The sequence below is a fragment of the Desmodus rotundus genome, chromosome 12 (assembly GCF_022682495.2).
Source record: "Desmodus rotundus isolate HL8 chromosome 12, HLdesRot8A.1, whole genome shotgun sequence".
In the NCBI taxonomy this organism is placed as follows: domain Eukaryota; kingdom Metazoa; phylum Chordata; class Mammalia; order Chiroptera; family Phyllostomidae; genus Desmodus; species Desmodus rotundus.
Window position 1 is genome coordinate 75,335,095 of NC_071398.1, and position 18,015 is coordinate 75,353,109.

The following is an 18,015-nucleotide window of genomic DNA, read 5'->3' on the forward strand; positions in this document are numbered from 1 at the left end:
AGGTACATCAAAGAGCGAGTGCTCATTTGCTGTACATGCCAAGAAGTCATCCTCCCTTTCCAGCTGGGGACAGAGGGTGTCCCTGAGATGCCCCTCTCTGGGCAGTTCTCTGCAGCAACACTGTACTGTTCCTGCAGGGGCAAAAGGCACTGCCTGGGATTGGGGCAGAGGAAGGGGCAGTGGTCCTGATCAGCCCACATTGGCAGGTAGGCGTGGTTTCTGGACAGAGGAGAACATCTGACATGGCCTCATCTCTGTGTCCCTCCCTCGCTTGACCAGAAAATACACAGCGGGGTCAGAAGGGCCAGACAGAGGTCACAGCCTCCCAGGAAATGCTCTGAAAGCTTTTATCCTTTCTTTTGATCAGACTATGAGAACTTTCCAAATGTTGACATAAGGAAAGAAAAGCCTATTCTTCCCTGGGCCAGGGCCTTGGTGTCAGGCTGAGGCTAGAGGATAGGAAGGAAGGGGATGGAGGCCTGAGGGTGGGGGTCAGAGGCAACAGTGACTCAGCTGGCAAGGCAGGCCTTGGGCACACTCACTGCCCACTTTTTCCCCAACTCAAGATTTGTGTGCATCTGGCTTAATTTCTATTTGTTTATTTCTCTTTGGGGCAGGACAGGAGGGAGATTAATGAATAAAGACGTCAAGTTTAGAAAGAACCCCAAATCCAACTTCTTCCAACCTTGTGGGCTTACATAATCCTTCAGTGCTTTTCTTACTGGCCTTCCTCTTACACCCCCCAACATTTCTTCCACTTTCTCTCTCATTAAGAACATTTGAAAACCCAGAGATGCTTCTTTTCAGCTTCCAATGCAAGCTGATCTTCTGGAGTCTTCCAAGGAGCCCGCTCTTCAAATTGGGCTCCATATCTGAAAAAAGAGATACATGGTTGGTAAGAGGAGGCTGAGTAGTTGTTTCCTATCTCCACTGAAGCCAGTGGTAGGGATGGGACCAAACTGCAGTGGGAGGGACTCAGGCTAGACATAGAGTTTTAAGGCTGGAAGTGACCTTGATAATTCCCAAACACAGCTTCTCCCAAACTGACCTAGCACCTCTGAAAGGAAGAGGAAAGGGAATTATATCCCAAAGGATACAGAGGTGAGTCAAGCATTGGGCATCTTTGAAATCCATTTTGTCTTTTAAATTATGCATTTTTATTCTACCCCATCATACATCACTTGTTTAATATTAAAATAAGATTTTACTTCAAAATCTTTAAGTCAAATGGGTATCTCAGGGAAGTACATGAAATTTAATCCTGTGGCTTTGAGTACCTCCTGGCACACTGGTTTGAGACAAGTGAAACCATGCCCTTATTCCACAGGTAAAGAAATAAAGGCCTGAGAGGTTTAGAGATTTGCCCAAGGTCACAGCTAGTCATTGGCAGAGTTGAGACTGGCTCCTATGTCTCTTGCTTCCCATTCCAGCCCACCTTCCAGCAGGCAATTCTGCCTCCTAGTTCCTGGCAGGGGCTTCAATTACCCTTGTGCCTGATTCTTTCACTCCATCTCAGAATGCTATGTTGGACATGTACCTTACTTAGTTTTCTGAGATGAATGCAGGCTTAGAGACCAGCCTACCCTCAGCTTCTGAGACTGATAGTGCTTCATACTCCTTTGTTTGTGTATAGGGCTCTCTCAACACACAGCATTTGAGTTTGATTAGCAGATACTGGGACAGAGAGTGAGCTGGTACTACTGCTTCCTGTTTCTATCTACCTATTCATTTATCTGTACCCCACAGTGATTGGTTCAGGAATACCTTCAAACCTAAAACAATGGATTAGTTAGTAGTTAGAGTTAAAACTGCCTATCGGAGCCTATTTCCAAATTCCTAAATTGAGAGGCTGTTTCTAGAGGGAAGAAGTAGGGAGAACAGGAGACTGCAGGGCTTAGAATATCTCCATTCATAAGGACATGTGGATGGTGATATAGCATGGTACAAAATTTTAAGGCAGAGTTGTGATTAGATGAATAGCATACTATTCCTCCATATTACCATCTTCAAAAATCAGCTCTCCGGGATGTGATATAGGAGGCTGAAGAAACTATGAAGAGAAAGGACAGTCCAGACAGATATGTAGGGAATAAAAAGACAAAGAGGAAGGCGAAAAAGAGGACAAAGTGGGGAAACACTTTAGTAAGAGTCAGCAAGAAGTGTCAGAGGGGCATGCAGGGCAGCACAGATGACAGAAGATATGGGAAGAGAGCTGGGAGCAGAGCCCTAGGGAAGGAAATGAGGGAATAAAGACATGCCATGCAAACCCAGGAGAAGGAATTCTGGATCAAGTAGTGACAGAAAGAGCCTCACCACAAACCATCAGACACATCTTGGGCATCATTGCTGGTGAGTTTTTGCACCACAATGGTTTCTGCTCACTGCTAGCATGCTCCAGGTGTCATCTTCTGTGGTTATTGTGTTGAATTTGCTTAGTGAAGGCAAATTCACTATAGGATTCACCTGAAGTCATAGTGTAAAGGACTTTGAAATGTAGCCAGAACTATGTACTAGTCTGAGCCCTGCTACTTGTAAGTTGTGTCACCTGGTCTCCCTGGCCCTGAGTTTCATCAGTAATTAAATGAAGAGAAAAACTCTTTTACAGAGTTGTTGCAGAAATGAAATATGAAGTGCTGGTTGCATTTTTAGTAAATGGCAGTTTCCTCCTTCTCTCTCATTTTATTTCCCTGAACCAAAATTAGGAAGAGGAAGGACTCCACAGTAAAGAAAGAGAAGTCACCTGGTGGCTCCAAGAAAGGATGTCCAGCAGGCCAGAGCACCATGGGGAAGAAGCCACAGGTTTCTACTCCCAAGCAGTGTGGCTATTGCCCCTCATTTGAGCAAAATGACCTTCAAACACATGGGACAGGAGAGTGTTAGGGGTCAGAGTACATCACTGTTTTCCCAATTTGGCTTATTAAATCTCTCATGTGCTTCAAAAACTACAACCAAAACAAATGGCTTCTGCTGCCTGGCTGACCCTGGATTTCCTCAGTTATACCTTTTACTCACACTGTGCCCTTCCCTGGAAGGGCCTTTTCTTTGACCCCCAAACCCCAAACTCCAAGGTTCAAGTCTTGCCTATCCTTCAGGCCCAGCCCAATGTCACCTTTCTCTATAAAGTCTTCCCTGAGTGAGACAGTCAGACAGGTAGGAATAACTCAACTTCTGGTTGTTACTTAGTTATCACGTTTCCTGGTATAAGTGGTGCATTGTTTGGGGAATTATGTGAGTTAGCATAAAAAAATTACCAACAGCCTTGCCCAGTTCCTAGCACATAATAGGTGTTCAATGAATGCTTGTTAATTTCTTTCCCAGCCCTACTTCCTTAAGCTAGATGTTACCTTTCCCTTTGCAAACTCCCCTACCACTTCATAGATACCTCTTCTATAGCACTTATCACTTCATGCCTATTTTATGGTTGCCTCCCTTTTTAGATTATAGGGTCCTCAAGGTCAGGATATATATCTAATTAATCTCCATATTCTAATGTCTTATTTAGAATCTGGCACCCAGTTGATGCTAAAAAAAAATGTTTATGAATGCATGAAAACACAGCTGAAACTGCACAAGTCTTCCTGTGTGGTAGGCAACATCATTACAGATGAGAACATTTGGCTCACCTGCATATCTATTAGTGTTGATAATTAGTTATTGGGTTTCCATGTATACATCATAAGAAACATCAAGAGAAGACATAAACAAGAAGGGGGAATGAGAAGGCCCCAAAGTGAGAGAGGCCCTGGACCAGAGGGAAGTTCAGCCCATCCTACCCTGGACAAGAGCTTCCACACTTCCCTGCCCTACTATGAGGTTGGGGTCCATTATCAGTTCTCTTAGATTGATAGCTGGAATCTTTTGAAAGTCCTCTTCACTTTCCAGATTGATAGCCTCTTGAGAGTCCTGTTCATTCATTCACTCATAAAATACTTCTTGAGCATCTTCTTATGTGTCATACATTATGCTAATCATTCATCAGGCTAATCAAAACATACACATGAATCCTTATTTCAGTAAGCTTATTTGTAGTAGAAGACACATGATGTGCCAAATAGATGGGCCATAAATGATACAGCTGGATATACAGTTGAGCCTTGAACTATGTGGGGTTAGGGACAGCTTAAAAATCTGTGTATGACTTGATTCCCTAAAAACTACTAATAGCCTGCTATTGACTGGAAGCCTTACTGATAACATGAACAGTCAATTAACACATATTTTGTGTATGTATTATATATTGTATTCTTACAATAAAGTTAGAGCTAGAAAAAAGAAAATGTTATTAAACATCATAAGAGAAAATACATTTATAGTATTTGCTAAAAAATTTACATATAAGTGGACCCATGCAATTCAAACCCTCCTTGTTCAAGGGTCAACTGCATTTTGATCCACCGTTGGGAGTCTGTGTATGTGAAAGACTGACTTAAGTTTTTGACTGCACAGTGGTCAGCACCACTAACCTCTGTGCAGTTCAAGGCTTAACTGTTTGTGTGTGTGCATATAGACATATATCTGGGAGATAGTAAGCCTGTGGGGATGAAAGAAGGCTTTATGACAACTGGGCCATTTGAACTGGCCTTTGAAAAAGATCTTGGATGTGTAGAGATAAGGAGAAAGGGGAGGCTAGGAAGAGAGAAGAGCATGGGTATGTACAACAGGAAACAGGGAACCATAGTCGGTATACCTGAAGCTTGCCATAGGAGAGAAGAGGTAGAAAATAAGGCTGGAAAGAAGGTTTAGAAGCAGATCAAGGAAGGCCATATATGCCAGACTGAGTTTGGCCTCTCTTTGGCATCTTTGGTTCAACGCAGAGACATTAAACTCTTTTGGCCTGGGGAAGGAGCTGAGGCATTTATAGCATAATGAAAAGTGGATGGGTTTGGGAGACAGAGGACCTGAGCATGAGTCCAGTTCCACAATTTACGAAGTCATATTATCTCTCTGAGCCTTAGTTTCCTCATTCATAAAATAAGGATTATAATCTTAATACTTTATAGGAATGCCATGAGAATGAAATGTGGAAGTACTTTGCAAAGTATTGGATACATGCTCATTGATTTGTGATCAGGGTTATAACTGAGGAAGAGTAATCCAATAGAAGCATAGTGTGGATTTACAGAGAGAAAGAATGGGGACAGAAGAGGAGTAGGAGGCTGATGCAGTTATTTAACCAGAAGGCATTAAGACAACGAACTGAAGAGGAAGTGGCACAAGTTACAAATCTGCAGCATGTGGCATCAGATGAATGTTGAGTTGTGGAAAGAAAGTTCGAGATGATCCCGATTCTCAATGTGGTAACTCAGAGGATGATGGCACCATTAATTATTTAGAAAACTGAAAAGGAGAAGCAGGTAGGAGAGGAAAGAGAATTCACTCACATTTGAAAATGAATGCATTTAGTATTGGTACCTAAAGCTCCTTTTAGTGAAGTTGCTCTTGCCACAGAGGAAGCACAAAGTTCTTTGCTCAGGGTCATGTCCCTGCCCCTCCAACATGATGGGTTTCAGGAGAAGGTACACAACTCTTCCTGCTACCTCCACCATTGCCCATGGAAGGGGGCTGAAGCATCTTTTCTTGTCACTTAATTTGACAAAGCTCACTCTAATGCTCACAACTATTTATAAGGCTAATTCTCCCTGTCCATATGCCTGCAAAGGGAGCAGCTGACCCAGAGGACAGCTGGTCCTGATACCTTGGGGCTTGCTTTCTCTCACCTTCTGAAAAAAGGATTTGTAAACATCTGCACCATTAGTGGAGCCTGTATATACTTGGGCCCCTGCCACTCTGCCGTGTTTCACCTGAAGATCTCCATAAACTCGGCATCTCCCACAATATAGACCAAGGCTGCTCTCACTTGGGCCTGTCTCGATCAGGCTTTCATTCATTCTTTCATTCAGTTTTTCTTAACCAACTGTACTTGGTACTGGGGAAACAGTCTGTGGCTTTAAATTAAGAACTCACAGATGGCAAACAATGTCAACAAACCATTGCAAAACACTATGATGTTTATTTATTTTTATTTTTATTGAATTTATTGGGGTGACATTGGTTAATAAAATTATATAGGTTTCAGGTGTACAATTTTATAATATATCATCTGCATATTATATTGTGTGTTCATAAACCCAAGTGAAGTCTCCTTCCATCACCATTTATCCTCCCATACCCTCTTCCACCTACCCTACCCCCTTTCCCTCTTGTAACCACCATACTGTTGTCTGTGTCTATGAGGCTATGAGGTTTTTTCTTTTCTTCTCTTCTTCTCTTCTCTTCTCTTTTATTTCTTTTTTTTACTTAATCTAGTCATCATTTTTACCCAGCCCTGCAACCCACCACTCCTTTGACAGCTGTCTGTCTAGTCTGTATCTGTGACTCTGTTCTATTTTGTTTGTTTATTTTGTTCATTAGAGTCTACATATGAGTGAAATCATATGGTATTTGTCTTTCCCTGACTGGCTTATTTCACTTAGCATAATGTTCTCCAGGTCCATCCATGCTGTCTCAAAGGGTAAGAGTCCCTGCTTTTTCACAGCTGAATAATATTCCATTGTGTAAATGTACTTCCGTTTATTTATCCACTCATCCACTGATGGACACTTGGGTTGCTTCCAAATCTTGGATATTGTAAGTAATGCTGCAATGAACATAGGGTTTCAAATTACTGTTTCAGGTTTCTTTGGATATATTCCCAGAAGTGGAATAGCTAGGTCCATTACGATGTTTTAAAATAGGAATGTGTACAAGACCTGTTTAATAAACCCATGCTGGGGTGGAGGTGAGGAGATGGAGAAGAAAAACTATTTTTTTGTTGGTCAGGGAAAACTTCAAAGGGGTGGCTAAAACTTGAGTTTTGAAAGATGAGTAGGAGGTCATCAGATAGGCATGAAATTGGGCAATGTGAAAGAAGCTGCAAAGGCAGAAAGGATGAAAGTGATGCTCTTTACAGGGCTGGAGTCTGGGGTCCATGTAGAACAGTGGTAGAGATCAAATCAACAAGGTCTTGAATGCTGTGCTCAGGAGCTTGCAGCTTATCCAAAAACAATGGAGAGCCATGGATCACTTGTAGTCACAAGATACACCAGAGTAGTGTTCTTGCTCTACAGCAGTTCTGTACTCCAGAAAGGTTCTGACAAATCCATTCATTCTGGAGAATAAATGACCCATGAGCTCTCAGGTAAAGAAAGCAAGCTCTGGGTTGTTCTACAGGCACGAAGCACTAGATGGGAATGGTATTTGCTGCAGGAACATGCTGGATGTCACTGTAGGTATGTCTGGCCTTCGTTTCATGGAAAGAATCATTAATTTAATTTTTAGCAGGGAAAGAACTAATGTCTCTATTTTTGTCCCTTTCCACTACTTGGAGTCTGGTCTTCAGAATTCTTCAGATCCTGTCCCATCTGGCAGGGACTGTTTTGGGGGAAACAGCACCCTCTAGAGGAAAGAGTATGTATATTTCAGGTGGGACAGTAACCACCATTTCCAGAACATTGGTGGGCTCCCCTCCCAGGGGCTTAGCCAACTGGGAGTGAAGTGCAACTGATTGTTTATCTGCTTCTGACTCTTTTTTAAAAAAAATATTTTATTGATTATGCTATTACAGTTGTCCCATTTTCCTCTCTTTATGCCCCTCCACCCTGCACCCCCCTCCCACCCATATTCCCCCCTTAGTTCATGTCCATGGGTTGTACATATAAGTTCTTTGCCTTCTATATTTCCTATACTATTCTCAACCTCCCCCTATTTTGTAGCTACCATTTGTGCTTCTTATTCCCTGTACATTTTCATCCCCCTCTTTCCCCTTCTCCTTCCGCACTGATAACCTTCCATGTGATCTCCATTTCTGTGCTTGTGTTCCCCTTCTAGTTGTTTGCTTAGTTTGTTTTTGTTTTTTTTAGGTTCGGTGGTTCATAGTTGTGAGTTTGTTGTCATTGTACTGTTCATATTTTTGATCGTCTTCTTTTCTTAGATAAGTCCCTTTAACATTTCATATAATAAAGGCTTGGTGATGATGAACTCCTTTAACTTGACCTTATCTGGAAGCACTCTATCTGCCCTTCCACTCTAAACAATAGCTTTGCTGGATAGAGTACTCTTGGATGTGGGCCCTTGCCTTTCATGACTTCAAATAGTTCTTTCCAGCCCCTTCCTGCCAGTAAGGTTTATTTTGAGAAATCAGCTGATAGTCTTATGGGAACACCTTTGTAGGTAACTGTCTCCTTTCCTCTTGCTGTTTTAAGAATCTCTCCTTACCTTTAATCTTGGGTAATGTAATTATGCTGTGCCTTGGTGTGTGCTTCTTTGGGTCCAACTTCTTTGGGACTCTCTGAGCTTCCTGGACTTCCTGGAAGTCTATTTCCTTTGCCAGATTGGGGAAGTTCTCCTTCATTATTTGTTCAAATAACTTTTCAATTTCTTGCTCTTCCTCTTCTCCTTCTGGCACCCCTATGATTTGGATGTTGGAACATTTAAAGTTGTCCTGGAGGTTCCTAAGCCTCTCCTCATATTTTTGAATTCTTGTTTTTTCATTCTGTTCTGGTTGAATGTTTATTTCTTCCTTCTGCTCCAAACCATTGGTTTGAGTCCTGGTTTCCTTCCCATCACTGTTGGTTCCCTGTGCATTTTCCTTTATTTCACTTTTTATAGCCTTCACTTTTCCTCTATTTTGCGACCATACTCAACCAATTCTGTGATCATCCTGATTACCAGTGTTTTGAACTGTGCATCTGTTAGGTTGGCTATCTCCTCATCACTTCATTGTATTTTTCTGGAGGCTTTGATCTGTTCTTTCATTTGGGCCTTTTTTTTTTTTTGGTCTCAGCATACCTGTTATGTAGTAAGGTGTGGAGCCTTATGTATTTGCCAGGGTAGGGCAACCCACGTGGCTGCGTTGTGATGCTGTATGTAGGGGAGGGGTTCCAGAGGGAACAATGCCACTTGTTTGGCTCTTGGCCAGCTTTCAGTCACTTCTGCTACCCACAAGCAAATTGGACCCTTCCGGTGCTGATTCCCAGGTAGGTGGGTTTGTGTACATTCTAGGGGTCTGTTGGCCTCTCCAATGAACTCTCTTGTGATGCTAGGAGTTTCTCCTGCTGCCACAACACACACAGGTTTTTTCAGTCAGAGGCTTTGAGGCTTTATTTTCCCACACTGGAGCCCTAGGTTGTGCAATCTGTCTTGCTCCCCAGTTGTTCCTCCTGGTTTATCTGCACACGAATGTGTATCTGCTCCACCATCCGCTGCCCACCCTGGTCCTCCAGCTGCTACCTTGCTGCGAGTCCTCTCCACCCCAGCTGCCTGTCTCCACCCCTCCTACCAGTCTGGATGAATGTTTCTTCTTTAACTCCTTGGTTGTCAGGCTTCCATACAGTTCAATTATCTGTCAGTTCTGGTTATTTTTTTGTTTTTAAATTTGTTGTTGTCCTTCTTTTGGTTGTGTGAGGAAGTACAGTGTATCTACCTATGCCTCCGTCTTGGCTGGAAGTTCTCCTTCTGGCTCTTATCACCAGTGAGAACAACGCTACTTGGCTGTGGGTGGTGGCGTAACAGCTAGGAGCAGCAGATAACAGATGGAGGAGGCAGGTCTAAAGGCTGGCAACAGCAGGTACACAGCTGGAGGTGGCAATCACAACAGAGTTTTAACCAGTAGCCCAAATATCCAGTGCCCACAAGTCCATGGCCTTAACACTGGGCTCTAGAAGCTCCAGGTTCTGTCTTCTCTGTCTCAGCTGTGATTCTCCATACAGGGTTCCACAGAGGCACCTCCTGAAAACATGAGATCCATGAGAATGAACCTGGGAAACACAGAAGCAGTTGCTACAATCACAAAATTCTGGTCCAGAAGCCAGAACACCAACTCTACCATTAATCTTCTTGGAGCAAATCTCTCTGAGCCTTAGTTTCTAATGATGCCTTTCCTATTTACCTCATGGTGTGGGGTAAAATTACATATTTAAAAACTGTAAAGTGATCTATAATCAGAGACTATTATTTTGGGAATGATAAGCAAGATTTCCCTTAAGTCCTAGGAGCTTCCATTCCTCCAGATCTGCTCAGCACAAACAAAGCTGGACTTGGATGAATGATCCCTGAATGTCACCATAAGAAGTGCTGGGGGTAGAGATGGGGGGGAGGACAGAGACATCCTGATTCTCCATGAGTGGAAGCTTAAAGGCAGTCTTTCAATCTTCCATCAAAAGCTTTAATCTCCTCTAGAGAATCCTTGAACACTTCCAGGAATAGGGTACTCACTACCTTTTGAGAAGCTCTTTCCACATTTGGATATCAATCTAGAATCTTTCCCTCTGTGGCTTGAACTCACTGGTCCTGTTGCTTCTCTTGGAGCTCAAAGAAAAGTCCAAACCTGTTCACTTGACAGTTCTTAAAACAAAATATTTTCCCACAGCTATCATATCCCTCAGATAATTTCTTTTCCTGATTTGACTTCCATGTCCTCAACTCTTTCTTTCTTTCTTTCCCTTTTTTTATCCTCACCCAAGAATATGTTTTACTGATTTTAGAGAGAGAGGAAGGGAGAGTGAAGAGAAACATTGATGTGAAACATCAATTGGTTGCCTCTCATATGCACCCTGACCAGGGATTAAACCTATAACCTAGGTATGTGCCCTGACTGGGAATCAAATCTGCAGATTTTTGGTGTATGGGATGATACTCCAACCAACTGTGCCACCTGGCCAGGACTCTTCAACCACTTCTTATATTATATGGTTCTGAATCCTCTCATAACCTGATTTTTCCTGGATACACAGTACTGCAGATATGGGATAAACAAAGCAGAGCAGAATCATCTACTTCCTTATTCTAGATACTTTAATTCAAATAAAGTAGGCTGAGATTGCATTGCTTTTTTTGGCAAGCAAAGGTAATTCATACATGATTATTTTCTGCCCAAATTTATTTTCATGCCTTTGCTTTCCAATCCAGAACTTGCTCAGGTAATTTTTGGACACAAATATGTAATTCAACATTTATCCTTTTTGTTAGATTTGGCCAACTCGTCTGTCTCCTTTGGATCCTAATTCTGCCCCTGACTTTGCATTTGAGATCTGCCTCAGCTTTGTGTCATCCACATAATTCATGACCATGTGTTCTATATTTTGAATAAAATTAGTATTAAGAACATTGAGTGGGACAATCCCAAAGATAAAGCTTTCTGGTACATCACTAGAAAACTGATTCCAGGCTATCATGATCCACTCACCAATACCACTGATCTTTTATTTTTAACTCACTGAGTTACAGTATTCCATTCATTTTTCTCTATTGTATCCCCAAGGACATAATGAGAGATCTTGTTAAAAATCTTGCTTAGATATGCTTTATCCAATGCATTTCTCTGATTTGCCAATTTAGTAACCTTGTCATGGAAGGAAATTAGGTTAGTTTAATGTGAATTGTTCTTAGTTACCCATGGTGGGTCCAACCAATAACTGCCTTTCCTACATCCCACCCAAGTACTCACAATCTTAATGTTCCAGTCTAGAACCTTGTCTAGGATCAATATCTCATCTGTTCATAGTTTGTGAAATGTACCTCATTCTTCTTATTGAAAATTTAAATTATGTTTATTCATCCACAGCTTTCCAGTACTTTCTTTGTTCTATAAGAGGTCTTCAAAATCTCTTATAGAGGTTTCACATCTTTCCAAGAGTTTGAGGATCAAATGAGAAGGCATACAAATGTGTAAAGTTTAAAATAGTATATAGATGCAGGCAGTAGGGTGGTTGTTTCTTAATATTACTACTATTACTGAATACTGAATGAGGCCTTACTAGGGCTCTAAATAAGAATTCCTCAAACTTCAGAATTACAGAGCTTCCATTTTGCTCCAGTTAGCTAAGGATATTAAGAAGTGGATGGCATCCAGGTCTGGCTGAGTAGTCTCACTTGTGAAAAAGTTCCAAGTGGGCATGGGCTTATAAAATGGGCTACTGGTTGCCTCTGAACATTCTGGGATTTTCATCCACTGGTGATCTCCAATTTAGTGCCTACTTAGGTGGGTATATGAATAGACCCAAATAATTTAGAGTTCCTAAGGTATAAGGCCATGAAGAAAAGTAGGAGGCAGTGTGAAGGAGTAACAAAATGCAATGGCTCAGACTTCTCAGAAAGAAGAATGTGATGAGCCTTTCTGTTCTCCAAGAAGGGCCAAACTCCTCAGAGATTACCCTGCTCCTTACCAGAAGATCTGGCCATCAGATCCAGAGTCAAAGGGCTCAAGTGATTACAATTATTTTTCTGCTGGAAAAGTACAAGCTTCTCCTTGGGCAGGGGTGCCAGACACCTTGAATTAAGTAAGCTGTCTCCTGTTTCAGAGCCTTGTCCCACTTTCTACTATCAGAACAAATAGTAATCCTGAATTTAAGCTTGTGCAGATAGCCACGATCATATACTCTTAATCTTCCTACTTCCCTCAGTCAAGACAATTTTGCCAACTCCAATCTGGCATTTCTCCAAGTCCTTGAGAAAACTGATTGTTGCTCCTCTTCCACCATTGATTATTTCTTAAATAAACTTCTTTTTGTCCTGTCTGTGTTCTTCCTAATACTACCCCAAACCCTAACCTAGACCAAAGTTCCGCAAATGATAAAAATAGATGATGATCGTGGTGATCATACTAATACTAATACATAGTGAAATGGGCTGGGTGCTTAGAGAACATCTTGAAAGGTAGAAGAATGGGCTACTTTCCGAGCCAGATGAATATCTTAGTATCAAATTGAGTATTGACTTAGGGGTAGGGGAAAGAATAAGAAATTAAGGGTATGTGTGTTGTAAGGTGAATTGGCTTGCAAGGATCTCAACCAGATAGTTTTTATTGCTGATGTCATTCATGAGGGTGGTGAGGGGTTTCAGAATTAGAGATCTTCACAGAATTGGTTTTGTGATGAATGGAGACCAGTAGAGCCCCTCTTTACTCTGGCCCCACCTTCAAGGAACTGTGAACTTATTACTCTTTCCTCTATGCCTCTCCTAAGAATTACAAATATTAGATTTTATTGCAATTATTTGCTTACTGTACACATGTCTTTCTCACTAGGCTGTGAGTTCTTGGAGAGCAAGGATGATGTCATTTTCATCTTTGACTTACCAATATCTTGCACAGTACCTGCATATAGCAAGTGCTAAAAATATTTGCTAATAAAAGAAAAAATGAGTGGTATCAAAATGAATGTTATTTCTTTCTTTCCATGGGGTGGTGGCAAGGAATTGGCTGGATTTTGCAATAACCTCCATTATGCTGTCTTGCTCCCTCCAGATGACATCAGTTGCCAAGGTATATTACAGTCAGACCACTCAGACAGAAAGTCGGCCCCTAATGGGCCCAGGGATACGACGGCGGAGAGTTCTGACAAAAGATGGTCGCAGCAATGTGAGAATGGAGCACATTGCTGACAAGCGCTTCCTCTACCTCAAGGACCTGTGGACAACCTTCATCGACATGCAGTGGCGCTACAAGCTTCTGCTCTTCTCTGCGACTTTTGCAGGCACCTGGTTCCTCTTTGGCGTGGTGTGGTATCTGGTAGCTGTGGCCCATGGGGACTTGCTGGAGCTGGGCCCCCCAGCTAATCATACCCCCTGTGTGGTACAGGTCCACACACTCACTGGGGCCTTTCTCTTCTCCCTGGAATCCCAGACCACCATTGGCTATGGCTTCCGTTATATCAGTGAGGAGTGTCCACTGGCCATTGTACTTCTGATTGCCCAGTTGGTGCTCACCACCATCCTGGAAATTTTCATCACAGGTACCTTCCTGGCGAAGATTGCTCGGCCCAAGAAGCGGGCTGAGACTATCCGTTTCAGCCAGCATGCGGTCGTAGCTGCCCACAATGGGAAGCCCTGCCTTATGATTCGAGTTGCTAATATGCGTAAGAGCCTCCTCATTGGCTGCCAGGTGACAGGCAAATTGCTTCAGACCCACCAGACCAAAGAGGGTGAGAACATCCGGCTCAACCAGGTCAATGTGACTTTCCAAGTAGACACGGCCTCTGACAGCCCCTTCCTCATTCTACCCCTTACCTTCTACCATGTGGTAGATGAGACCAGTCCATTAAAAGACCTCCCCCTTCGCAGTGGTGAGGGTGACTTCGAGCTGGTGCTGATCCTAAGTGGGACAGTGGAATCCACCAGTGCCACCTGCCAAGTGCGCACATCCTACCTGCCAGAGGAGATCCTTTGGGGCTATGAGTTCACACCTGCCATCTCACTGTCAGCCAGTGGCAAATACATAGCTGACTTCAGCCTTTTTGACCAAGTTGTGAAAGTGGCCCCTCCTAGTGGTCTACATGACAGCACTGTACGCTATGGAGACCCCGAAAAGCTCAAGCTGGAGGAATCATTCAGGGAACAAGCTGAGAAGGAGGGCAGTGCCCTTAGTGTGCGCATCAGCAATGTCTGATCGCTTGGTTTCCCAATTCCCTATCCCTCTGGTCTTGCTTTCTTTATTGGCACTCTGGGATATTACCCAAGCTTACTGGAGAATTCCAGAAGCACCCATTCCTACTCCCTCTCCTTTAACCCAGTGGCCTGTGGGAAGTATAGACCAACTGGAGTCCAACTTTTTCTCCCATCCTCCCTTTTCACCTTACCCCACTTCCACCATATTATACAACACCCCCATCCTCAAGCCAGGATGGGGGAAAGAGAGGGAAGATTAGGCTGAAAGGCTTGGAGGCCTCAGCCATGGTTGGGGGCTCACACTAGGAGGACCATGCAGTTGGATGGATTGACTCCCCTCCCCACCTCCCACCACCACCAGAAAGTTTGGTGATTTGAGGCTGGAATCCCTTCCCTCTCTAACTTTCTGCCTAGGAAGTTACCCAAGGCAATACTCTGTGAGGATCCCCTTAGGGTGTGTCCTCAGAAATATAGGAATCTGGAATCAATTCATACTGAAGTCTCTACCAACCTGTTGAAAGAAGTCATGGTTTTTCATGGTGAATTTCTATTGGTAACTCCTGACTTAACTTAGGACCTTGGTCACCACTATTTTCCACTTTATAGTTTCTAAAGTGGACCATCAGGATACTCAGTTCTCTCATTGATGCCTCTGCTCCCAGAGAATTGGGATGACCCAGGAAACAGAAAACCTAGTCACAACCATCACACCTGTACCCACCCTGGATTCTGAACTCTTCATTGTGGAATGACCACTGCAGAGCTACTGTCCAAATCCTTGAACCTGTCCTCCAGGTTGATCTGGGAGGATTGTTTTCCCCGTGTCCTGTGAATGGAATGCCCCTCACCAATATGTTCCCCTGGAAAAAAAGTTCAGTGCTTAGACCCCATGGAAAGGTCTGGAAATGGTGTTCCAGATTACACTGCCCTTGGCTTCTCTTCTCTGCTGCCTAGCCCACTCTTCCCTTAACCCCAACACTTCAGAGGAAGTGGGGGTGGGGGGTGGGGTGGGAATGCAAGGGCCTCCCTCTCTTAATACTGATGTTTGACTAAAACTAGACTCACAGAGCACAGAGTTCCCAGGAAAGTTAAACCAACAAGACCAAGTGGGATGAGTAAATTCTCAGATTTCCAGACTGTTATATAGAGCCTCTGGGAATTGGGGATGCTTTGTTAAGGTTTGGGCAGAGGCACAACTCTGTGGCTGGCAGACACTATTCTCCCTGTTACCCCTCCCAGTGTCCTTCTGAAGAGTGCCAGCTCTTTCATTAGGCAATGCTGGGAGGGAAGGAAACTATACCTCCTGATCAAATAACCATGGTCTCCCTCAGCCATTCCTGACACTTGGTATAAAATGAGTATCAGTCTCATTTCTACTTTCCTTTGCCATGAGGCCAGTTTCAGGCAAGTTAAAAGGCATACTTTAAGAGATCAGACTCAGGCCATTCCTTGTTCCCTGGTGGGGACTGTGGTAGGGGTCAAGAAGGGCGTAGGGGCACCAGAACTTTTTTAAATACCTGAAATCCCAAGAGTACTTCCTGGTCTTATTTAGGTACCAAGGGACCCCCACCCCCACCCCCACCCCAAAGTGCTTTGGTATAGAGTCCCTATATGAATCAAGTGGCAGTTTGTTTAAGGTGGACTCAGCCAATTGTTACAAGCTACACACTTGTACAGAATATGTATATGTACCTGTGTGCAGAGCATTGCAGAGAAACTCACAGAATTTTGAGGCTGGTCTCATGGTCACCACTTACTACAATTGCACGAGATCCTCTTATATTGATCTCTCCTTGAACTCTAATTATATCTTGAAGACCTTTTGTTCTCTATTTATGGTAAACCCCACCATTACTCCTTTGCTCTTAAGAAAGTGAGAACCAGAAAACTTGAAAATCTGAAACAGAATAGAAGGCAAAGAGCCAGGTTCTGGGCTCTCAACTTTATTCAACGTTAGACCTACCTGATTTCTTTCAATGTGTAAAGGCAAAAAGTACTGCTGTGTGTGTGTGTGTGTGTGTGTTCTTATCTATTAGCAAGTTATCCTCCATCTAGTTTCTTCAGCACACAGCTGTTTCCCTTCTGAGAGAATTACTCTCTTTCCTACCCCCTGATGTCTATTCTAAGCCCCCATATTCTCACATTTTTGGATAACAAAATGAGAACATTTTCTGACTTTGATTCTCCAACATGATCCCAGACTTTGCTCTAAATTGCATTTTAAATCATACTAACTTTTTAATACAACCTGGCTTATTATCCCATAATTCCCCTTCTTCCACCCTACAGAACAACACCCCACAGTGTCAACCCTAAACAGCTCTTTAGACTATAGCCTCTGTTTCCTCTGTGCTGAAATCCTCTTTCAGGCTATCAGATAGGCTTTAGAAGCAGCCAGGTCTGATGAGAAATGAGGCCCCTGACCACACCAACCACAGACTTGGCAAGTCAGGAGAACACTAGGCACAGATGTTAAAGGGGGGGATTTCGGAGGATGGGCAAAACAACTGATGACGGCAATACAAAAGATGAGAAAGTGTGCTACTGAGGGACTTAGTGAAATCAATAAAACCCTTGAGTTTTACGTGAGCTAGCAAACAAAAGGTAAGTGGAGGCTTGGGAAATTAGGATATGTTATATATTAAAGATTTATGTAGAAAAACAGGAATTATATATATATATAGAGAGAGAGAGAGAGAGAGAGATGTATATAAAACCAGATATACTGAATGTACAGAAAGGAAGTGTTCAGAGATCTTAGCACAGGGGCAGATATCTTGCTCTGGTTTTGAGGTAGGACTCCCCAGATTTCCAAATTTAACAACCAGTAATCGTAGTTTCAATATGAAAGTGAGATACCTGATTATGGGAAAGTGAGTGGTGGAAGCTTCTGTTCAGAAATAAAAGATTCATCCATTGAGGTTTCTGATAAAGCCTTTGTTGCTGATAGGACCAGGGAGACAGGAGAAAAAAGGAGACACTCCATCCATAGAAATCTAGGAGGATTCCTACCTGTTGTTCTCCCATCCCCAGAAGTGTCCTGTCACTGTAGCACTGTTTAAAATTACTAAATAAAAGCATCCTCTGTTTCCCTCTCTCGAAGTACACTGAATTTCCTCTTCTTCCACAAGGGTGGGGGCAACTGCAGCACCAGTGCCTGGAGGCAATGGCCATTTAACTGAGAAGATGGACACTTGGTGTGCAGAGGCACTAAAGAGGAGCCTAGACCCTAGAACCCAAAGGCCAGGATGAAAGAAATATTGGGCCCAAGATACTCCCAAGGCAGAGGCTCAGCCCTCTATGTGGCTATAAGCAGCCCAAAGAGAATGCTGTCTATGCTAGAGGTGTCCTGAGTCTCAATCCTGGCGAGTTAAAAGGTATAATTTTATGTATTTGGGGCATGGGGGCGTGGTGCTTTAACATTGATGCTTCTGTATAAAAATGAGTGGGGCTACCAGCTGCCTTAGAGGATCATGCAGTTTCATGAGATGCTTCTGAAATTCCTACTCTGTGCTTCATATCACTATTCCCTCAACCTCTGTCAGCTAATAAGACCATCCAGAGATTTCCCTATAAGGCCTTAGTAGAGAGAGGAAG

General features: G+C 43.1%; 1 protein-coding gene across 1 annotated transcript in view; it reads left to right on the forward strand.

The window, feature by feature from the left end:
• KCNJ10 (potassium inwardly rectifying channel subfamily J member 10) overlaps positions 1 to 17,520 on the forward strand; it is a 33,464-nt gene extending 15,944 nt beyond the window's left edge. The window contains exon 2 of the mRNA XM_024571311.3: positions 13,280 to 17,520. Within this exon, the coding sequence (XP_024427079.1) occupies positions 13,280 to 14,419 (1,140 nt within the window). The 3' untranslated portion in view covers positions 14,420 to 17,520. The remainder of the gene's footprint in view (positions 1 to 13,279) is intronic.
• Positions 17,521 to 18,015: the final 495 nt, after the last annotated feature.